The sequence below is a fragment of the Phragmites australis genome, chromosome 7 (genome assembly GCF_958298935.1).
Source record: "Phragmites australis chromosome 7, lpPhrAust1.1, whole genome shotgun sequence".
NCBI lineage: Eukaryota > Viridiplantae > Streptophyta > Magnoliopsida > Poales > Poaceae > Phragmites > Phragmites australis.
This window is the reverse complement of record NC_084927.1, coordinates 24398240-24421915: the sequence shown is the minus strand read 5'-3', so window position 1 is coordinate 24421915 and position 23676 is coordinate 24398240. Positions and strand designations below refer to the sequence as shown.

The 23676-nt window shown below is 43.3% G+C and overlaps 4 protein-coding genes across 5 annotated transcripts; 2 read left to right on the top strand and 2 right to left on the bottom strand.

Moving 5' to 3' along the window:
- Positions 1-480: 480 nt before the first annotated feature.
- On the bottom strand, positions 481-1251 carry LOC133923516 (uncharacterized). The gene has a single exon (XM_062368801.1). The coding sequence runs from the start codon at positions 1161-1163 to the stop codon at positions 618-620; it is 546 nt and encodes a 181-aa protein (XP_062224785.1). The 5' UTR covers positions 1164-1251; the 3' UTR covers positions 481-617.
- Positions 1252-5678: 4427 nt separating this feature from the next.
- On the top strand, positions 5679-6451 carry LOC133924295 (uncharacterized). The gene is made up of 2 exons (XM_062369767.1): positions 5679-5943; positions 6056-6451. Exons 1-2 carry the CDS (start codon positions 5732-5734, stop codon positions 6261-6263), a joined length of 420 nt encoding a protein of 139 aa, XP_062225751.1. The 5' UTR covers positions 5679-5731; the 3' UTR covers positions 6264-6451.
- A 2512-nt stretch (positions 6452-8963) lies between these two features.
- Positions 8964-9995, bottom strand: LOC133924294 (23.2 kDa heat shock protein-like). The gene is made up of 2 exons (XM_062369766.1): positions 9556-9995; positions 8964-9467 (listed from the first exon to the last, which is right to left on the bottom strand). Exons 1-2 carry the CDS (start codon positions 9836-9838, stop codon positions 9112-9114), a joined length of 639 nt encoding a protein of 212 aa, XP_062225750.1. The 5' UTR covers positions 9839-9995; the 3' UTR covers positions 8964-9111.
- A 9165-nt stretch (positions 9996-19160) lies between these two features.
- Positions 19161-23318, top strand: LOC133924293 (potassium channel KOR2). Of its 2 annotated transcripts, XM_062369764.1 has the most exons (12): positions 19161-19422; positions 19726-19947; positions 20044-20107; positions 20190-20529; positions 20634-20929; positions 21032-21112; positions 21205-21303; positions 21458-21679; positions 21750-21938; positions 22150-22225; positions 22331-22625; positions 22834-23318. In XM_062369764.1, the coding sequence occupies exons 1-12, from the start codon at positions 19235-19237 to the stop codon at positions 22928-22930; spliced, it is 2169 nt and encodes a 722-aa protein (XP_062225748.1). In that variant the 5' UTR covers positions 19161-19234; the 3' UTR covers positions 22931-23318. The 2 variants fall into 2 exon arrangements, 1 of the variants encoding a protein (XP_062225748.1); XR_009910794.1 differs by lacking the exon at positions 22834-23318 and having other exon boundaries at positions 21750-21906; positions 22331-22470.
- The last annotated feature ends 358 nt before the right edge of the window (positions 23319-23676 follow it).

Below are 23676 nucleotides of genomic sequence, written 5' to 3'. Positions count from 1 at the left end.
AAATTTGGAGTATCAGACTCTCCTCAACAATGTAGCATTGGATACTGCATCTGTTGAAGAGCAAATTCGAGTGCTACAGGTACTATAGCAGTAGAAACCTCCTCTATTGAAGATGATCTAAAGATGAGTCACGACTCCTAATGATAAAAGGAACGAAACATAGTAAGTTGATCATATTTTACATTAGATTAATGCTAACAATGATGTGTTGTGTCTGATTTTAGAATTTATGGATGAAAATCTGACTCACGCAAAAGTTCGATGAGTCAAAATCGATTTTGTGCGTCTATCTTCTCCTAAAAAATAATAAATAAATAAATAATAACAGAAAATCCGTCATTCTTTCTCCTGCGAGTCACGGACAGACTGTAAGCAGAAAATGACAAATGCCCGTATAAATGCAGCACCGAATACGTCTCGACCAACAAAAAAGCTTGTGTTGCGTGCACTTGCTCGATGCTCAATGCAAACAGCTAAACATGACCAAAAAATCCATTAGGATTCATGAGCAGCTACGAATATCTCATTCAGCGCACTTTTTATTAACCGCAAGAACGCAAGATCACAGCTTGATTATTTCTTGTCCATCTAATTCCACTAGGCAACATCTCCCGTCCTTATCCCAACGATTGGACGATCAGCATCGCCACGGTGGTGAGGTTCACGGCGTCCTCGTCCACCTTCCGCATCGGCGACTCGCCGCCGTCGCCGCCGCTGGCCCGGAACGCGTCCTCGCAGTCGGTGGCGGCGCTCCGGACGACGCGCATGTCCGCCGCGTAGTCCTGGGCCCTCGCGGCGGCCAGCGCGTGGACGGCGCTGTGCACGACGTTGAGCGCCTCGACGTACCGCGCCCGGCACGTCGCCAGCGCGTCCCGCTCGGGCGCCGACCACCCGCCGCGCCGCTGCAGCGCCTTGACCGTGGCCACGGCGGCCGTGTAGTTGGCCAGCGTCAGGTTGGTGGCGATCACCGCCAGCGTGCGTGGGTCGGCGCCGTCGCTGCCCGGCGCCGCCTGGAGGGAGGACACGCAGAAGGGAGCCAGGTCCTCGTGGCGCCCGCCCGACGTCGCCCTCGCGCAGGTCTCCTCCACGGTCGCGGAGGCGAGCGCCGCGAGGGAGCCGGCCAGGGCGAGGAGCAGGAGGGGGAAGAGAAGCCTCGCCGCCATCGGGTGGTGCCGGCAGACTGCGCGTGTTGCCACGTTGGTGTCGTTGCCGCTGTTTGTACGAGCTCTGCTGGGTTTGTGCAGCTCTGTTCTCGTGGGCTAGGGAGGGCGATTTTATACTGGGCTCTTCCATTTATTGAGGCAAACGGAGATTGCTGTGCAATGAGAGCGCATCCTGTGCGCGAAGTAAGATCATGGTCAACTATTTTTCTTTAGGGATGAAAATTTTATCATAAAAGAATTTTTATTCTCTTCAGTCCTTAAGATCTCAAGATCTTTTCTTTTAGTACAGAATTCTCTCTCCTTTATTTTCACGATTTTTTTAAGTAAAATTGTCGAAGATAAAAAAAAATAAAAGAAAGAGAAATAGAGAAAAAAATAAAGAAGAAAACAAAATAAAAGGGAATATGTTTGAAGATAATTACGAAAGGCATAAAAGCAGCGAGCCCAGTGTTGCTTCTGCGCGTACTGCATTGATTCACGAGAGGCCGGGTACTGTAGCGCATTTGTTTGCTGCTGCGGTGTATCATTTTGCCAAATTTTGGTAGCAGTGATGTAGCATTCGGACTAACTGCTCGATGCTCAACTCATTGCTCCACTCGTATCCTAACGTAGTGTTCGATCTCACCAAATCAGGGGCAACCGATTCTGCTGCGAGAAACCCAGATGTCCCGTTTGGTAGGGTTCCTAATTATCAGACAAAAGAGTCTATTGGATTTTGTTTCCCTCTATAAATATTTCTTTGGTGGGTTATAGTTATTTTTTAAATTGTTTGGCTGGATGGTTGTATTCTGATTCATGAAAATGAGAATTATATGTAAATTGACCAATGTACCCCTGTATGTATGTGATGATCTTTTTGCAATAATAACATCTGAAATTATAATGCAATAATAACATCCATTAATCAGGTAATAATAGAAGTATCATCCAAGTGCTTAGAGCTATAACATGCTACACACAAGTAGTTACATAAAATCAATCACAAAATAATAAAGTAAAAATGAAAAAATATTGACGATTGGTAAAGTTAATTATGCAAATATTTATTTAAAAATAACAATACCTGGTTATCAACTCTGCAAATCGAAGAGGAAGATATAATATTCTATATAGGTTCGGACCTTCCGTAGAATAATAACCTTATACCATGTAATGTCTTGATTAATCTCGTGAGAACATAATTGCAATATGGTGTATCTAGATCTACTCCTATAAATCTTGGCTAGTTCTCTCGTGTTCTAAATCTTGAAGTTATTGTCCAATGAATTTGATCGTGGCTTGAATCCGTTGTGGGTCTCAATAGATTGTTCATGTTTCTATCCGATCTCGTATTGCTTCTGTTTGGTTCTCTTTTTGCCTTTTTTTTTTCTCCCTCTTCCGCTTCTCTTTTGCCTCAACTCTTGATATACACTTTTCTCTCCTTATATAGTCGGGTTGGGAAGACGTACCATAGTCGGAGTCTCAAATGTAATCTTTCTAGATTACGTTATCTAGAGGATTCTTTCCTAATCCAATGATAATTTTGTGTAGAACACAATAATCTGTTTAGAATATTTGCACATGCCTTATTCATCTCCTGACGGTTATTAAACCTATCATACAAGGTAACAGATACGTGTACGACGGTACTCCACCTCATGATTTATTGTAGTTTTAGTAATTTCTTAATTATTAATTATCAAATCCTAGTAAAAAAGAAAAAGAAGCAAAGGTAAATTGGGTTACCGCATGCTAGCCCATCCAGCCCACAACCCATACAACACAACCCTAACTCTCAAGTCTTAGGTGGAATGCACGTAGCCACCGTCTCAGGGCTAGCCCCGGAGCAGGGTGGCCGAGACAACCGCCCTGGCCCCCAAATAACAGGGGCCTGTTTTATACCAACACTTTAATGTATACCTCATAATGGCCATTAGGGGCGTCGGTTTTAGGACTTCATGGTGGGGAGGTGAAGAGGAGTTAGGGGGCATCCGATTTGATGCGGCAATGGAAGTCAGTACGCTTTGATATCACAATTTGACGAGCTTGGTTGGGGTAGCCATGGCGGATGGTAAAAGGAACTGCAGCGTCGAGCTAGGAGAAAAGCGGTGCGTTGCTGGGCAGCGCTAGCTCATGGCTCGCCGAAGGGGAAGTATGTGCGGCCCAAGTTAGAGGTCCAATTCTATTTCCATGTTCCAATTTTTTTTCAACCAAACGCTCAAGTGTGTTGTAGCTTGCATGGTTGTATTGCCAACGGTTACTATTGTGTGATAACAATTTATCTAGAATGCATTCATGTAGGAAAGAAAAAAGAGTTAATTTCATAAAACTACAACTATCTGATCTAACTGTATATCACAAAACTACAATCTTTAAGATCAGATTCATATAACTACAACTATTTGCGCATCTAGTAACACAAAGTATAACTTTTTATGGTGAAAAACATAGAAAAAATAGTTGTAGTTTTGTATAAAAATTATAATTTTGTGTTACTAGAGGCACAAACAGTTATAGTTCTATTAAACTGGTTCTATTAGTTGTAGTTTTATGATAGTTATGTATAAATAGTTATAATTTTGTGAAATTAACTCAATGAAATGAGTACTAGAGTTGCTAGAATCACAAAAAGAGTAGTCGACAAATTTTGTATTCTATTTACAAATTATTGTATTCTGACAATGTAACAAAATGTTTAGCTTTTGTTCTACACTTCGAATCTAATAACAACTGAATCTTTTATTTTAGGAATGTATTGAGAAAAATTAGAAGCATCTCCGAAGAGTATCCTGCTAGATTCAAAAGTGTTTTGTCCTAGTAGTATGTCAGAGTTTTTATATACATACTAAAATTGTGAACAACTACCACTAACTAATAGTTTCTTACGACATGCTAAATATTAGCTTTGCAATAAAAAAAATATTATTAGTGTTATATGGGCCTCCACTTTTGTATCACCCCGGACACCGAAAGGTCACGACCAGCCCTAACCGTCTCCCTTCTAAACTTTCTCCTTGCTATCTCTCTCTGATCTCAGGCAACCTGGCGCTGCCAACCACAAGTCCATCACCACCAGCCAACTCTTCTCTCTCGTGCTCTCATTTTCATTCGAGACCTCTAATTTGCTTTGGCTGCTACTGCACCCCACGCCGCACGGATAAGCGAAACCAGTTGGGGAAGGAATAAGAGGTGGCGCTATGGAGAGATCGTCCGGTCGATTGCAAAGTCATGTAATTACTTGTAAAAGATAGGAGGAGCTAGGAAAGAGATAGGATGACCTTTGGCCCATTTGTCACTCGCAGTGCAAAAACTAGAAACTATTCTCCCGTTTCTATTTCAAAACTATCTGGTAGCACACTGTTTGATAGAAATTCTACTGTTTTTGGATAGAAACGGGATCTAGAATCCCTGCCAAATACAAATGTAAGGGGTACTAAATGAGTATTTTGGTCACTAATTAATTAATTTTTTAATTTAATTATGTGAAAGTGAATCTCTAATTTATTTTTTAATTTTGAATCGATCCAATGATAAAAAAAAAAACTTGCATCCACTGCGAACGTCCTCGCCATCCTGCTGCCTTCTACAGATCCCGGTGTCTCCAGCCGTTTGGCCGTTTCTATCACTGTTCTCTCTGGCAGCTGCCTGCCGGCAAGTGCATGCCAGAGTGTGAGCCTGCGTGTAAGTAAACGGCTCTACCGACGCTCAGGGCTGCACGCGATGGGTTCACTCATGGTGACGGGGCCCCTGCTTGCTCAAATGGGCCAGGCTTTCCTCGTTGCTGCTTTGTTAGCTCCTGTCCCATCGAAAGCACACCAAAAGTGCCTCCTCTCCGCGGGTAAGGGTGCGTTTGTTTCGATTTCAGATTATGATTTTTAGATTTTATAATTCGAAACTAAAATCAATAGATAGCTATTTATTTTAGTTTTTTATCATAATTTTTTATGATCCACTAGTTAGATTGTGTGAATCTAAAAGACTGATTTTCTTCAGTTTTTTATAGATTGTGAAAGTTTATTTTACTGAACTATCTATCAAATTTTTTTAAAATCCACGATCTAAAAACTTTTATAATTTAATTTTTCATAATCCACAATCTACTTAAATTACTTTTCAAAATACTCAACTAAAAAAAAGCCCTAAATCTAGCAAAACAACACGAAGCCTCTCTCCTCAGCTCCGTACAAAAAGGATATATATATATATATATATTCTTAAATTTGCCAATATGCACACCTCATTTAAAAATTTACAGACATATACGCTTGTCGTCCAATGGACGGTATTTGGCCATTACTATCAGTCTGCCTTCAAAAAAGCTACCCAACGGCCCACCTTGTTCCACATGGACATATAACCCATTGATTTAATGTCACTTATTTAACGATCTGTAAATTCAAAAAACGTATATATTTGCAAATTTTGGAAATAAAAAACTCCGGAAAGGATAAGCAACGGGTGGGCCTCTTTTTTTCTCCTCCCTCGGAGAAACCTGGGCCACTGATCGCAGCACATTCCTTTCGCCACGCTTCACTAGTACGCGTGAAGGCCCAAACGGAGGACCACCCAAGTGAGCAGCTCCACTTGAGATGGCGAGCCCAATGGTGGCCACCCCGGTCCAGCTCCGCACCGCCGGCCGCCTCAGCTTCTGCTCCTCCAGCGCACCGAGGGCTGCAGCGCGGCGATTCGCGGCGGTGAGGGCGTCGGCGGAGGCGATGGCGACAGAGAAGCTGGGCATCAGGGTGGAGCGCAACCCCCCCGAGTCCAGCCTCTCCGAACTCGGCGTCCGCCAGTGGCCCAAGTAAGCTAGCTACCCCTCTCCCGGGCATCTCAATCTCCAATCTCCTCGCCGTCCTCCGCTTCACTGTACTCGTCTTGGTGACGACGATGCGGTGAATGAATCGGATCATCAGGTGGGGGTGCGAGCAGAGCAAGTTCCCGTGGACGTACTCGGCCAAGGAGACGTGCTACCTGCTGCAGGGGAAGGTGAAGGTGTACCCGGAGGGCCACGGGGAGGAGTTCGTGGAGATCGCGGCCGGGGACCTGGTTGTCTTCCCCAAGGGCATGAGCTGCACCTGGGACGTCGCCGAGGCCGTCGACAAGCACTACAAGTTCGAGTAGCCCGCCAAGGCCGCAATCATGTATGGTACGCAACAATAATTGGTAATCGCCTAATCCAAATATTTGGAACGTTCCTCGTTCCTACCTACCAGCTTCATGCTTGTCCTTGTAGACGTAATGTGATGCTCCAGCGAGATGTTAACAGACCATCTATTGCAGCGTAATAAAGCTCCAGATTAGTGGAATTACACTGCAGTGCCCCCCTCTTGTTCGCGCGAGCGTTTCTTGGTTGTGTTGTTTCTACATTCTTGGATGCATTTGGCATCTTCAGGTCCCCTTGGCGCCTATCTTCATTGCTTCTTGTATGTTCAAGGCCTGCTTGAGGACGGATCAAATTGCATCTGGTACGCTCGCATAGTCGCATACAAGTAGGCATTTTATCGCAATTGGTATCCGTACAATGCACAAAACCATTTGAAGTTCAGAAACCGCTCGGCGGCGATTTTCCAAAATTCATGAATATTGCAAAAACTGTTCAAAATTCGATAAGAACTCACTTAAATTCAGTCAGTCAAATTTATAGATCGAACTTAAATTCAGTCGGTCAAATTTATAGATCGGAGGCAAAAACCGACTGAATCGATGATTGGTAACCATTTGATTTTTAACCGAAAACTGGTAGAATTGTACCGAAAACCGAATGTATTTTCCGTATTTCGTTTGTGATCGAAAACCGCTCGAATTTGATAAAAAATGCTTGGTTTATCGAAAGCAGCTCAAGTTTAAGAAAAACCAAAAAATAGTTCAATCTTATAAAATCGATAACTAATTTATTTGAGCTTCAAATCAAGTGATGGTGTTGGCGTATGGGGCTGAAGCAACCTGGGCCGATGCCCGAACGGCCTTTCAACATCTGCAGCCAAGCATGCGAGGAGGCAGGCCATCACAGCCTGGGCCTAGGCTTTGGCGACCTTTCGGTCGGCCTAGTTAGGCACACGCGAGCGTATAAAAGGGGTGGGGTGGGGCAGCAGTTAGGGTCCACCAGCCTCAGCCGCCACGCCCTTTGACTTGCGCCGCCATGTAGTCACCGTCTCGTTGTCGCGCCGCCACACTGCCGCACCTCCGTGCTTCAGCGTAGTGTATACTCCTCCTCATCGTAGGAGGAGATGTAGCCGAAGCAGCCCCATGCGGTTGCAAAGCGGCGGAGGAGGCGACAGGTCGAAGTGGAGTCCGGCGCCGATGAGGTTGGTGTCGACGGAGCCAGCACCGCGTGTGGAAGAGGGATCTCTCGAAGCCTCGGCGACATGTTCTGGAGCCGTGGCAATGAAGTAGGGGGGAATCCCACGGCAAGCCGCCATCGTGCCTCCAGAGTTAACCGAGGGCGTGGGCGTGAAGAGACATGTCGCCGGCGGGAGTCCTTCCGGGGCTGGTGTGCCACTGCTGCTGCAGGACACCATGGTGGATGAGATGCGACCAGGGCAGCTCGGTCCGGGCGTCGTTGATCCTGGAGTCGGTGAAGGGAGCGTCGGCTCGACGTCGACGTGGAAATTGACCTTCGTTGGTGGCGGAGAAACTGAGCGGGGCATTAGCGTGTACTCGAACGGCGCAAGGCCGTGGATCAGATAAAAATTGAGGGCACCAGGAGGAGTGAAATTGGCTGCATCGATTGGAGTCATGGTCGGAGGTGGGTGGCTCGGGCGGGCACGGTGCTCGTCAACTGGAGGATGATGAGACAGGCGTAGACCACGGCGAGTACGTCCATGGGAGCGGCGGCCATGGTGGCCGCGATCTAGAGGAGCGTGTTGGCTACGCCGGCCACCACCAAGGCGAGGACCACGACGACGACGACCGAAGTAGGGGCGGCGACGACGATCCTCACGCAGGGCACGAAGAAGAATGGTGGCAATCAAAGATAAGTCCACTCTTGCCATTGCTGGCAATCAAATATAGGTCCACTCTTGCCATTGCTCACCTTGTTTCTGTTCTTGATCTTGATCACTCAATGGTGAAAGCGTGCTAATAACCTGTTATAGAGAAGATTAACAATCATTTCAACTGATCACTTCCATTGATTGATGATTGATATATATACATGTTTAAAAGGTATTCGTTCGGGAGACACCCTTCCCGAACGGACAACTAGCAACTGTATAACAGTTTTCTGGTTTAGATCATACTATTTCTAACAATAATAATAGATGTTTTAGTCATATACAAGTGCATACACATTACTTAAAAGCACGCTTACTGATCTTTATGTGTCTATGAGTTTAATAATAATAGATGTATTGATCAAATGACGAAGAACACCGGTGGGGTTTAGATAGAGGGTTGCTTTTTTGGATGGGGCTCTTCCATTGCCGGATTTAGAAGAGATCCTTTGTGGGTATAAGACGGGACGCTGTCGACTGTGGACGGGGACGATCGAAGATGGTCTGACAAAGCTGAGTTAGCGTGGTGGTAGCGGATCCAATGGCCCGACATAACCGGACTAACGCGGTGGTAGCGGATCCAATGGAGAGCGCGAGCATGTCTGACCCGACGAGGGGTTGAAGACAGAGGCCAGGACTGAAGAAGGGCGGTTGAAGACAGACATGAGCCATTGGATAGCATCTGTATTTTAGCATCAGCATCGCCCTGCTTTAAGCTTTTGAAATTGTAGTGCTGCAATTACTTGACTTCTCTCAGGCACCATATTATGTGCGGCGATGAATCTGAATCACTTTAGGAAGATCATTAACATTTTCTGAACGTAAGGACTAAGGAAGATCAGTAACTTTTTATTCCTCGGTTAACATCGCACACTTACTTGGCCCATCATACTTCCTCTTCACAGGATGCAAGTGGAGTACCAAAACATATACTACAAGAAGCATAAGAGCGAGTCTCCGCTTCCTCGTTTCACAGTTCAGAGCTCGACCTTCTTGGTCTGATGCTCCTCCCCGGCGCCGGCGCCAGCGCCAATGCTCTTCTTCGCGGCACCATCGCTGTCGACCCCGGAGATGCCGACCACGCGCGGGCCCTTGATCTGATCGGGCGCCAGCTTCCTGAAGCGCACGGCGAGGACGCCATTGTCGAGGCTGGCGGCTACGGTGTCGAGGTCGGCGTTGTCCGGGAGGCGGAACTGGCGCCAGAACCTGCCGTAGGAGCGTTCCTCCCGGTGCCAGTGGTCGCCCTTCTGCTCCTCCTCCCGCCGCCGCTCGCCGCTGATCCGCAGCATCCGGTTGTCCTCGATCTCGATCTTCAGATCCTCCTTCCTCATCCCTGGCAACAATCACACGAGCACGCACGTCAAGATCATACGCATGACGATCCAGGGGCATGTGAAGTGTTCAGCCGGCGCGTTGCGTACCTGGCACGTCGACGGCAATCTCGTGGGAGTCGGGGGTCTCGCGCCAGTCGACGCGGGCCATGGAGACCATGGCCACGTTGTCGCGGTCGAAGCCGAAGGGGATGTGCTCCAGGATCCGGAACGGGTCGGCCATGAGGCCCACGTCGGACAGCGGCGCCACGGCCGCCGCAGCCTCGTCGCGCCCGCGCCTGCCGTTGCCGAGCCACGGGAGCAGCGCGCCGTCCGCCAGCGCCGCCATCACGGCGACGCACGCAAGTGCCAAGGCAGCTCTCCTCAGCATCATCACCGACAAATGACGCACCTGCGCACTTCACGTGATCGAAGTCGCGATGCTGCTGCTCGCGTGTGTTCGTTCTTCTCGGTTGCCTTTCTTTGCTGGGTGTGACGCGATTGTGACGGGATGGCGAGGAGGTTGATTTATTTATAGGTGGTGATAGAACTGGAGAAAGGTGGCGAGCGAGAAGGTTCGACGAGCTCGAGAGGTTTCGAGCGTGTTTCAGAGGTCGCTGCACGGCAAACGGATTGGTGATGGCGGGAGAGATTTCGCGAAGCATCTCGCTATCTTTCCCTCGTGGGCCGGGCTGTGTGGCCCAACTGACCTCACCATGCCCTGCTCCTACTGGCCTCTTACGCAAAACAAGAAGGGCTCAGCCGATATGATGCCCCGGGGAGAGGAATCACCGACCGACTGACCGCAGAAGGCTGAGTGGGCGGTTGAGCCTGTTGTACGCGGCATCGCCGACGAGGTAGACTCCGAAGGCGGCGATGGCGATGGCGATGGCGAGCCCAGGGGTGGCGTGGCGCAGCTGGTTGCCCACCATGGGGTGCCTCCTCCACTCGTCCCGCAGCCGAAAGAACTCCGTCGCGTTCAGTACCTTCCCTCCCGAAGTCCCGACGCCATCGCCGCCGCTTTGCTTTGCTTCCTGATGCTTCATCTCGGGATTTTTTTATATTTTTTAACATAAATAATTAAATAAATATATCCTGTATAAAAAAGCTACAGAATTAGACTACCACCACACTCTCATAGAGGATCTTACTGCCTTTTTTTTTCAATTTTTTCTCTTTCCTTATTGAGCAGTGAATTTGTCACACTCTAAAATTTATAAAACTTTTTTTCTATAATTCATGACGAATCGATTTTAAAAAAAATCGTCTCAATACCTTGTATAGGTTTCGAAATTAAAAAAAAACTTCAAAGAGAGATGTTTTTAGAACTTCTAGCAATTTTTAAGTTCTTAAATTTTTTTCTAAAAATCTAAAAAAATTCACTAATATAAATCTCATGTGTATTAATAATATCTAAAATTATTTTAACCCTATATTACTTGGTGAAAAATAAGTTCTTTTGCAGTGCTCTATTTATATTTTTTTTTATCATTTCATGTGATATTCCTTTTTAATTCAATTTGAATTCAAACATGCACAAATTTATTCAAACTCTTATAAAATACATATACAAAGTACATGAGTCCACTTGAGTAACTCTACAATTATTTATTATAGGCTCGACCACTATAGGGAAGTGGTCTGATCATATAAAGTTATTAGCGCAATCTTCTTGGCTGAAGGATATTTGGTGTCTAACCACCTCACAGTCTGATGAATTTGCATAAAATTACATAAGAGTTTGGATGATTTTGTGCACGTACTTGTACGATTATCAACATTTCTTTTTTTTTATTTAATGTCACACCCCAAATTGTGCACATTCATATTTATATGTATTCCATAAGAGTTTGAATGAATTTGTGCATGTTTGAATTTGTTTGAATTCAAATTAAATTAAAAAGAGAATATCATATGAAATGATAAAAATGTATATAAATAGAGCATTACAAAGGAACTCACCTTTTCACTAAGTAACCTAGGGTTGGAAATAACTCTAGATATTATTAAGACACGTGAGAGGAATATTAGTGATTTTTTTCAGATTTTTAGGAATTTTTTTGAGGCTTTAAAAATTGCTAGAGGTTCTAAAAGTAGTCTTTTTTGGAGATTTTTTTTATTTTGAAACCTACACGATGTATTGAGGTGAATCCTCTTAAAATATATTCATCATAAATTATAGACAATACATAAAAAAATTGTGAATTTTGAAGTATGACAACCCCACTGCCTAACTAGAGAAAGAGAAAATGAGAAAAAAAATAGAAAAATGATGGGTATTGTTCATCCGAGTATAACCAACTTATTAAAGGGCGGTAAGGGATGTATCTGTTGTGATGACAGAGGACGGTAGGCACCTTACCATTTTCTGAGGGTGGTGGACGTCTAATTCTGTAAATTTTTTATTTAAATATATTTATTTAATTATGTATATTAGAAAATATAAAAAAACTCTCATCTTGGTTCCTTGGTAGGTGACTAGCCGGAGTGAGTGGGCCAGAAGAAAAATAGGTCTGAAACAGAGAGATTGTTAGAGTAGTTGGCCTGCAGGAGAATCTTGCCCAATATGACTCTACTGTCCAATTACTCCCACCAACTGGGGAAAAAGAGATAAGGTGATCATTGTTCAGCTGTCGCAAAATCATTCCTTTTTCAGAATTTGTTGAAAGCAGAAGCTGTGAATGAATGAACTAAAAATCAGAAGCTGCTTTCCATCGGCTCCTTTAAGAGCACGTTTATTTTAGCTTCGGATTGTGGCTTTCAGATTTTACAATCTAAAGCTGAAACAAACATATAGCTTTTGGTTATAGCTTTTTAAATCTGTTGGTTAGATTGTGAGAATATGAGAAGCTGGTTTTTCTCAGCTTTTGATAGAGTACGAAAGTCCATTTTACTAAACTATTTATCAAAGTTTTTAAAATCTACAATTTAAAAGTTTTTCACGATCCAATTTTTTACAATCCAACTTTTCATAATTTAGCTTTTATAAACTGTTTTTCAGAATCTTCAATTGAAACAAATAGATCCTAAGAAGCTAGATTCTGCACAAGCAGAAGCTGTTGTAAACAGTGTCATAAGTTGCTGCACCGCTTCCATTGTGCAACAGTTGGCAAAAAGCACCTTTTCTTGAGCGTCAATTGGTTTTGTAATGCCTTCCTCTAAAAAAACTGATTTTCCAATAAGTGATTGGTAGCCATTTGGGTTGGATTGGTCAAGGGATTCTAATGAATTTGTGTTAGCTCATTCAGAGTTTTGCTGACATTCATGCGTTCACAACATGTTTAAAAAATAAGACCGAGAAGGCGAAGATATCCTGGCTTTCATTGAGTTGGAGTAAGGACTCGGATTGGGTAGGTAGAAGAGAACCTCTCTCCCCGAGCTAATATACATCAGCGTAGTCCTCCACGAAATGTTTAAGCAACTCATACATATAGTTAATTATACTACTTAAGAATCAAACACACCAAACAGTCTCAATTAGTGTTATAGGGATACAGATACGGGTGTCGAAATCTGACTCGAATTTAGGTGTTTAATTTGGTGAAGAAAAAATTAATTTAGACATACGAAATATAACTCTAAATTTGATACGAGTGTCAGAATTTGACTCGGATTTGAGATGTCCGATTTGGAAAAAAAATTGAACACGGGTATTTAGGTAAACATCCCTGAGGTTTACCCGATTAGCTATTTCATGTTACTGGATAAATTCGAATCGCAAGAATAAACCTGACCAATGTGGGAAGAAATTTTATGTTACCCCAACCCAAATCTCAAGTGCGCTCTGCATATAACCAACAAACGAAAAGGACCAGGAAAAAGCATAGCGGCCATATCCTCGATTAAGAAACCGGAAGAACAAAGGACCGGCCATAATTAAATTAGATGTATAGGAACTAGAGTGAAGATCAGATAAGAGTGAATTGACGTTTTAACAAATTTTTTATAAAATTGATAGTCTTTTTTAATTTGGATTACTTAATACACCTTAAAATTTAAGTGAAAGTAAAAATAGAGAGAAATTTTAACAAGAGAAAATCGAGTTAACATGACTTCACAAATAGTATATGAACCATATATTATATTTAAGATTAATCTATATGTCTTAGCACTTGAAATATCACATCTTACAAAGAAACAAGAAAAAATAAACATCAAGCAATAAAACTCTTCAAATTATCTAGACACAAGAAAATTCAAGACCTCATCACATAAGCGTGTGTATATGAATTTTATATCTTTAGCAACAAGAAGAATGACCTCACAGAGTGCTAAAATTTCAGCCCAAAAATTAAAATCAAAATCAAATCCGAAAACCAAAAAACTTGCAAACTTACAAGAGAAACAATAGAGGTAAACTAGAAGGAGGTGAACACAATAATATGAAGAAAAATAAATTTTATTGCAGCAAATTACAAATATTTTTTCTTATAAATCTCTTACATATTATATAGACTAAGCACTTATTTTTCTCTCATCTAAAATACTAGCACTATACTCTTAAATGGGTGGCATAAGGGTTTCAAGTGGCTAGTTTATCTCCTTCCATAGTTTTACCTCTCTATTTATAAGCTTAGAAAACTTGTCTCTTAAGTTTTTTAGTTTTTTTTCAAAATACTCATCTCTTATAGTACACTTATACCTACCACCGAGGGTATTTTGGTTCATTTTCTTCTTAATTCATCAGACAGCCGCGATGTCTTCACGACTTAGCTTTGTCTCGACGCAAGCTTCGTGATGGAGCCACGTACTCCTCCAGTGCTCCTACAGTTTTGCGGTAAAATCGTGAAACGCTAGCACGCTTCTCAAAGCATGACTTCCTACTTTCTTACACCTTAAGTAAACGTTCCGATGTTGACGCGTGTACTCCGTCTTACGATCCTGAACATCGACAAATCTCTCCCGCTCCCTCGAGCTTTCTTGTCATTTGCACCATCATCCCTTTTGTTTGACTTTGTTAACACGCCGTCTTCATCATATTCCATACTTTACTTGATCTCCACGTGTTAAGTTAGGATCATCTTTGATTTTGTTCGGCCTTCTTGATCGTCCAGCACCAAGCACTTCGCTTGACCTCAATCTTCTCGTTTTTGATCGCTAAGTTGCATCCATCACATACACACTATAAGATAAACAAATATATATCTCCAACTCCAATTCCAATTAGTCTATAATCAATATGCTCAAATGAAATCCCAAACCAATTCAAATTACATCAAAACTTATGTAAAATCGAAGGTCATCAAACTAAATAAATATCAATATTAATCATTTATCACAAATAAATCAATACAACTTTCAACTTGGTTTCTCAAAATAATTAGTGTTGCTTCTTGATTGTGTGCGTGACGTGTCTAGAACATGCATCTAATTTTCGCATTCTCTTTTTCTTTGTGAGGATAATTAAATTCCGGGTCACCGCAAAATGGAAATACGTACACGAAGACATGGGAAGTTGTGGACGAGAGCGGTCTCCCTCTCCTTTTGGAAAAAAAAAGGTGGAGGAATTTTATGGATTCTATTTAGTGTTTAATTTGCCCTTTTGATTTCACTGAATTTACTTTATTTCCTGTGTGCCCATGCTCTTGTCTGTGCTGAATCAGGAACTGTTGTTAAGAAAATTGCTCCTTCTTTACGATGGCATCGAACGTTTGCAGCTCGCCTCAATTATTTGGCGAATTTATGTATTAAAATTGCCCCTTCACACGTATATCAGAGTACATTCTATTATTAAAAAAAATATCAGAGTACTAAGTACATGCAGTATACTTTTAGTAGAACAACATGAAATGTATTGCTAATGTTCTTCTAGCTCGTGTATATCTGAAGTTCATGAAAATTAGAAAACATAATGTTGTTTATGCTGCACAACATGTACAATGGAATGCACAATATTTTCAACAAAAAATCAAAATCCTCCTATATTTAGCTTTAGAATCAACTCATCATGCATTACTTTTTTCAATTTCCTATACCACCGTCGTCTAAAAACTCTTATTCCTAGTCCTACATAGAATGTAAGGGATATTTTTTTTGGGAACAGTAAGAGAACCCTCTATTGTGGTAGATATATATATATAAATATATTAATAAGAAGCAACAAATGTAAGTGATACTTGTACGGTTGATGCCACCAGCGAGGTTCTATTCGGGCTCGGGAGGTGTTCCCCTGGCTATTGCAAGTAAAACATTAACATATCAAGCCAAAAAAATATGGAAAGAATTTAGAAAGTTTTGCAAGGACGACGGCATTTCAGGCTAAACTCTGTCCTGTGCATCTCTTATAAAAAGAAAGGAACAAAGGAGCTCGAGTGAGTGTCGGATGCACTACACCGTCGTCCTAATCCAAACTTTACCTGCAAACCACAACTTATAAAGCTAAAATACCATCAAACATCTCACTAATTTCGCTACTCGATCTCCATCCATGTGTTAATCTAATCCCATTGGCACTGATTAGTGGAACAATCGCCCATGGCCATCCATCTCCCTCCACTACTTTTCCAAGTGTTTATTGCTTTAATTGTCTGGCTATCCAGCATAATGCAGCTAGTTTAAGACGGTGGTGCATCCAAAAGGACTCCAAATTGCACTAATTTGTTTGCATTTGTAAGAGAGTGCATGTACCTTTGATGACCAGAAGTTTTGGTGGATCCTTCATTGTGCAGCCAAAAAAAAAAAAAAAGTGTCGTTTGTGTCTTTACTGAAACTGTTTTACCTTAGAAGGAAATGTTGACCCGCTGGATTTAACATTGTTATCATGTTTATGACTACTCAAGTGATGTTTTAACTTTTAACTATGCATGAAAGGCCATGTAATGCGGCACATGGTTTTGACGAAAGGTGTTCTGGCCTTTTTAGTTTTATATATCATTTTTTTTTTTGCAAGTGAACAAAACCGGCATAGTGCAGATGCAACTTGAGCCAAGTATTGAAGTATTTTTATGTGCAATCCAGTTTACCTTTGAGTAATTACGAAATACAATTAATCTACTGAAACTATAAACGTCGAACTATCCACTGTTTGTCCGGAGTAGAAACAAATAACAGTGGAAAAACCAAATGCTGTTTTACATATAAGCTAGCCAAAGTTTATTTAATCTGGATAAACCCTTGAAAGGGAAAGCTCTGGTCATCTTGTAATTTGATACTCATGTCAACGTAAAAGCTAAGCGTAGTGAAAGGATTACGCTAATCGTCTCAACCTAATGTCACAACTCACTACCACCTTTGACCTTGTCATGTCCGGCCATAAGGGTCATTTATCATGCGCAGGCATTACTGTTCACGCATTCAAACAGTAGCTGTGGTGCGGTAGCACGAGATCACGAGGTTAGGATACATTAGTTACTATACTTATCGATAGGTTATGATTCAAATTGATTTATTTAGATATAAGTTTAGTAGGAAATAAATTAGTAGTCGGATTGAATTAAGATTGTTTAGAGATTAGTTTGACAGAAGATAAGTTAGGAGTTAAAATTGAATTAGGGATTGCAACTTCCCCTCTCTATATAAAGGGGCGGTTGTCACATCCTTGTAATCAAATAAAAGAATAATTAATATAAGTCTTTCTGGTGTTATAAGTCTCTTTAATATATAATCTAATCCCTCTTCTATGAGCTAACGTCGTCCGACTATCCTCCTGATGGATGTTTATACCCCTAATGATCATAGGATTATAAAATCAGGTATTAGAGACAGCTGATCCTGACCCTCGGCTTCGGTTGCGCTCTCATTTTAATTATGCCGCCATTGGTTTTGTCGTCACTAGCCCTATGAGAGACGTCGCTAAGGTCGTCCTTGGCGTGAGTGTGCCCTAGTCGATCTCGCCGCTACAACAATTTGCCATAACAGATAGATGGATGACCGCAAACAACAACACGTGCAAGACACTCTAGACAACTTGATGCTCTCACGTAACGTGATGCCAATGCTATAACCGTTCGTCAATGTGTAGAATCCAGAGCTAAAACCATAATCGGCACCCTGCAGCTTGAGGATGAGATGCTTAAAATGTGGGGTGAGTTCTATTCATGATTTACTGTTCATGTACGGGAACAACAACAAGATCAGGGAGGTTATGATAGATTAGTTAGTATATCTATTGGTATATTACGATTCAAATTGATTTGTTTAGAGATAAATTAGGAGTCAAATTAAATTAGGACTGTTTAGAGATAAATTAGGAGTTAAAATTGAACTAAGGTTGTAATTTCCCTTCTTTATATATGCCCCAGTATATCCTTATAATTAAATAAAAAAAGAATTAATCTAAATCTTATTCAATATTTTAAATCTTTTTATTTATAGTCAAATCTCTTTCCTAACCACCGCCGCAGATCACCTATCCTACGGACAAATATTTATCTCAGACCTCCTCCCTGATCTTCTGTGGCTAGAGAACTCGGCACCACCACCGAGTACTCTGAACTCTGAACACGACACGCAGGATACGCACTAGGGGATACCCTGACAATGATAGACCTGCCCTTTGATGCAGTTTTGACCACTTTTTACCGGCAACTGCCAAGATGCTGAATCTGTTCTCAAAATCTGGTTGGGATTTTGCCAGTGTTTGGCTCGCCACAGCCCACAGATGATTTTGGCTCAGTTCCAATATCTAGCCGAGCTTACGGTTCAGGTTTAATCTTATGTGCGCAAATTGCACATTATTAGTTTGGTCAGCGCCAAATTTTGGTCATGGAAATTTGGCAATACCTCAATCAAAAGTTTCATGTGGACTATGGCTTGTTTCGAGCGCATGAATTAATCAGTTCCTGCGAGAACAAGTAAATTTCCATGCGTTCCAAACGGGGCCTGAAACTAAGAAGCTTGGCTCGTTAGCGTCTTTGGTTTTGGTCAAGCAGTACTCAAAGTCTCCGGGGAAACATTCGTGCAGTTACCATCAAGGGATCCAAATCCAAACGGACAAGATTCTTGATGCACGCCATTGGCTGCAAAACGAAGTACCAAAATCCGGTTGATCCCTGCTGGTTCTTGGACCAGTTCATGTGACTAGTCCTTGCATTGCAGCTAAAGGTGAGCAGACTGCATGATGCGTAAAGTTTGAGAAGACAACTGCAATGTTGCAGTAACAAAAACCGTCAGCTATGGGCAGGCAGATAGCTACCTACACGCGATGCATACATTGCACAGGCAAACTTGATGCTTTCTGCACTGCAACTTGCAATCAGTGATGCGATATACGGCATTCAGCAAAAAGGGCCTTACAGCTTGACGCCCAGGGTCAAAATTCCTTCAGTTTTAAAATGATCATCATCCATGTCATCCAGCCGCGAAACAAACAAGCTAAAACTGCATGGAGGGAGGGAAAAAAGGCAGCTGCTGGTCCGCTCCGGTGAGCAGAAAAGGAGTGCCATATGTGGTGCAGGATTTCTTTGCGCACAGTGGTGCACCATGCCATGCACAGCAAGTTTTTAAGCCTTCGAAAGGGCGAGGAGATGAGATGAGGTGACGACTGACGAGTGACAACATGTGTTGCAACTAGAACTGAACTCACCCATCCGGCCATCCCCAGTTGAGCCCCCAACAAACCTTCTGTCAAATGCTAGTGGCTAGTGCCGTCTGTGCAGCGCCCAACTGCCAATTGTTCCTTATGCAACCAAGAGTGGCAGGGCCACGTCCACATGCCCATTTATATATATGCATTGTGCATGTAGCATCCTGAACTTGCATGGCAGTGCACACACACACACACACACACACACAGAGAGAGAGAGAGAGAGAGAGAGAGAGAGAGAGAGAGAGAGAGAGAGAGAGAGAGGCAATGGGCAGAGAGGTTGCTGCAGAGTATGAGCTGAATGAGATAGATGACACCTTGCATGGCTCCGTGGGAAGTAGGCTCTCCCTGTTTGCAAGGGAGCTCAAGTCGAGGAGCAGCAGCTGGCACAGCAGCAGTGCCCTGAGACTTCCAGGGAATTGCTATGGAAGCTTTGTCATACACCCTAATGGCAGGTAAGGAAGTCATCTCATCAGTGCAGTGCAGTTCATGCTAGACTCCCAAACTGACTGTAAATACTAGCAAGAAAAATGAAGCTGCCAATTCATGCAAAAGCAAGTCTTTGCACGTGTGCCATTCATGAGAGATTGAGAGTGATACTGAGTAGCCAATTATAGACGGTCTGCATGAAATGAGATGGTCGTCCTGATTGAGACAGGATTTACCGGGAACACGCGGGAGAGCTGCATATCATTGCATATCACACTCAGATATCATGCGATGATGCAAAATGTTCTTGCTCGATCTGCCTCCTGCAGGTGGTACAGGATCTGGGCGAACGCGATGTTCCTGTGGTCCATCTACTCCACCTTCTTCACCCCCTTCGAGTTCGGCTTCTTCCGCGGCCTCCCGGAACACCTGCTGGACCTCGAGTGCGTGCAGCTCGTCTTCCTCGCCGACGTCGCCGTCCAGTTCTTCCTCGCCTACAGGGACGCCCACACCTACAGGATGGTCTACGACAAGCCGAAGATCGCGCTGCGGTGAGGCTGGCTCATTGCTCTGACCTGAACACCATTCTTTTCTGAAATCAAACAAGTCTGTCTAACAATGTCTCTGAATTTCTGGTGTTCTTGCAGTTATATCAAAGGAAGCTTGGCCCTCGATATCCTCGGCTGCTTCCCTTGGGATTACATCTACAAGGTGACATCCAAATCTTGCAACTGTATCAACCATTTTTGCATCAGAGAGAAATGTTCATAACACGGCTTGAACCTTTTCTCAGGCCACAGGAAGAACAGAAATGGTGAGGTACCTGGTGTGGCTCCGGCTGTACAGGGCCCGGAAGATCATGGCCTTCTTCAAGACGATGGAGAAGGACATCCGCATCAGCTACCTCTTCACGAGGATCGTGAAGCTCATCACCGTCGAGCTCTACTGCACGCACACCGCCGCGTGCGTCTTCTACTACCTCGCCACCACGCTGCCGCCGGCGCGCGAGGGGGGTACCTGGATCGGGAGCCTCGCCCTGGGGGACACCAGGTACATCAACTTCAGGGAGATCGACTTGCTCACTCGCTACGTCACCTCGCTGTACCTCGCCATTGTCACCATGGCGACAGTCGGTATGCTAACGTTCTTCACCATGCCCGTACGTACGGGCAGACAAACTTGCACTTATTGATGATCTGACATGCTAAGAAAGAGTGATGAAAAATTCAACATGCAGGTTATGGTGATATCCATGCCGTGAACACAAGGGAGATGGTGTTCACCGCGGTGTACATCTCGTTCAGCATCCTCCTCGGCGCGTACCTGATCGGCAACATGACTGCTCTTATTGTGAAAGGATCAAAGACCGAGAGGTTCCGGGACAAGATGACCGACCTCATCAGGTACATGAACAGGAACAAGCTGGGCTCCGAGATCAGGTCCCAGGTGAAAGCTCACCTTCTGCTGCAGTACGAGAGCAGCTACACCAAGGACAGAGTCGTCGCCGACATCCCAGTCGCGGTTCGATCGAAGGTGCCAGTTTTGTACTTTTCGTCATACCGAAAGTATGGCGAAAAGAGATTCAGCTGAATTTCTTGTGTGCAGTGAAGTATGAGCTTCAGTCTTGTTTTGCAGATGTCCGAGACACTGTACCTGGACATGGTTTCAAGAGTGCACCTGTTCAAAGGATGCTCAGAGGACTTCCTGAGCCAGATAGTAAGATTTTGATGGATTCATGTTTCTCTCATTATCCAGTGCAGCTAATAAAAGTATATAATGCATTCAAATCCTTCCATTGATTATTTCAGGTGGTAAAATTGCATGAAGAATTCTTCCTCCCTGGGGAGGTGATCTTAGAGCAAGGCACTGTGATGGACCAAATTTATATTGTTGCACACGGATGCCTGGTATTACTTGACAACAACAATTCATAACCATGATTCTATGATGCATTTTTTCAAAGAACAAACTACATGAATTATGAGAAAACAGAACTGAGCCGTATCACTGTACGAGCATGACTAACCTTCAGTCATCCTATTCTGGTTGTTACTGTCACAGGAAGAGGTGGCCACTGGAGAAGGTGGATCAGAAGAAATCATCTCGGAACTACTGCCTTACGACATCGTCGGCGATGTCACTGTAGTTTGCAACGTTCCACAGCCACACACAGTTAGGGTCTGTGAACTTTGCAGGCTCCTGAGAATCGACAAGCAGTCCCTGACCAGTATCCTGCAAATTTACTTCAAGGATAGCCGTCAGATCTTGAGCAACCTACTGAAGGTACATCTGCAACAGAAACATATTTGAGCACTCGGAATCGACATTTAGCAGAAAATATTTTTTTCTGCAGGGGAAAGAAACCGGGTCGAAGGGGAAGCAATTGGAATCAGATATCACATATCTGATAGCAAGGCAGGAAGCAGAGCTAGTCCTCGGGGTGAACAATGCTGCTTATCATGGAGACTTGTTCCGTTTGAAAGGCTTGATCAGTGCAGGAGCAGATCCAAGTAAACCCGATTACGATGGACGGACCGCATTAGTATGCGAACTCTCACATATAATTGTTAATCAAACTGCAGTCTACAGGAATTCATTTTAACTGAATCAAATGAAGCAATTTTTTCTTTTCTGGAAATATGAAATGACAAATTATAAACTACCTTTTTTGTGCTAAAATCAAGTGAAGAAACAACTGTAGTTCTAAATAAACTGTATATTTATCAAACTCTTTCCTTACGTTTACCTTGCAGCATGTCGCCGCATTAAGAGGATATGAAGACATCGCCAGGTTCCTGATTCAACGAGGAGCAAATGTCAACAGCATAGGTATGCAAGAAAATATCCAACGCCAACAGAAATATATATATATATATAAAAAGGCACACGTTTACCCATTTCTCTTATGATAAACGGCCGTATCTGAAACTGCAGATAAGTTTGGAAATTCACCGTTGCTGCTAGCACTCAAATCAAGTCATGATAGGATCACCTCACTCCTCGTGAAGCATGGTGCAGTCCTGAACCTAGAAGATGCTGGAAGTTACCTGTGCAGAGTTGTCTCGGACGGCAAGATCGACCTTCTGAAGAGGCTGCTCAACCTTGGAGTCGACCCGAACTGCACGAACTACAATCGGAGAACGCCACTTCACATCGCTGCTGCCGAGGGCCTGCACCTTGTCGCCAGCATGCTGATAGAGTCTGGAGCAGATGTTCTGGCCAAAGACAGGTACGCAGTATGCATTACTTCCAGACGAAACAGTGTAATTCCCAAGTTCCGTGTGGGACTTCAGAATTGAAATTCCTTCAATTCCATTGCCTAGTAGGGCATTCATATGGATTACATATTGGCTTCAGTGCCTGGTAGAGCACTCAGTAGCAAGAATAACAGAATGTGGCAATAGAATTGCTTTCTCTGATGCAATGAAATGCTGCAGGTGGGGAAACACGCCGCTGGACGAAGGGCGAAGGTGCAGCAGCAAACCACTGGTCAGGGTTCTGGAGCTGGCTAGAATTGTTGCCGTCTCTCAGTGAGCAAGTTCATGCTCCGGTCCGGAAATCCGCATTCTGAATCCAAGTGGGAATACTGGCAATGAAATATTCTTTCTGAAGTGATGGAAACATGGGTCACAAATGCTCGTCTCAAAATTTCTGCAGCTGCGGAATGAATGGTTTCTAATGAAATAGGATAAATCACGGGCAGCAGATGCACTCACTCACCAGTGAATTAGCCGTCTCGATTGGAGGTAACAAATAAAATGCCAAACATCATATGAAAGTCTATTCCAAGACCGATCAGAGATCCTGCAGCTTGAATTACAAGGAATATGGTTTGTGACCTTGTACAAGTGTTTTCATGACAGTAGGGGCGCGGGCATACCACATACATAACAGAACATATAAAGGATTCAATCTGACTCAATAAAATGGAGCATCGAAATAGTGTGGCGATTACAATAGCAAATAATTTGCTTTTTTCGCAACATAATTTGGATATTGTGAAAAATTACGGAATATGTACAACCCACTGGTCTTTCACATAGGCATGGCCAAAAAGGTGCAGTAACTTTGTCCTAGTAATATCTCATATCAGAAAGGGTGTTGGTTGCAGTTGCAACAAGTTGATAGCGAACAAAATCTTGTTACACTCAAAACCTTAGTCAGTTCAGCACAACTGGTTGAATTAATAAAAAATGAAACAAATGTTAGCAACAAACAATTATTATATCAGCATTCAATCCGAACCGAACCACTCTGTGTCGATATGAACTTGGGCTTCC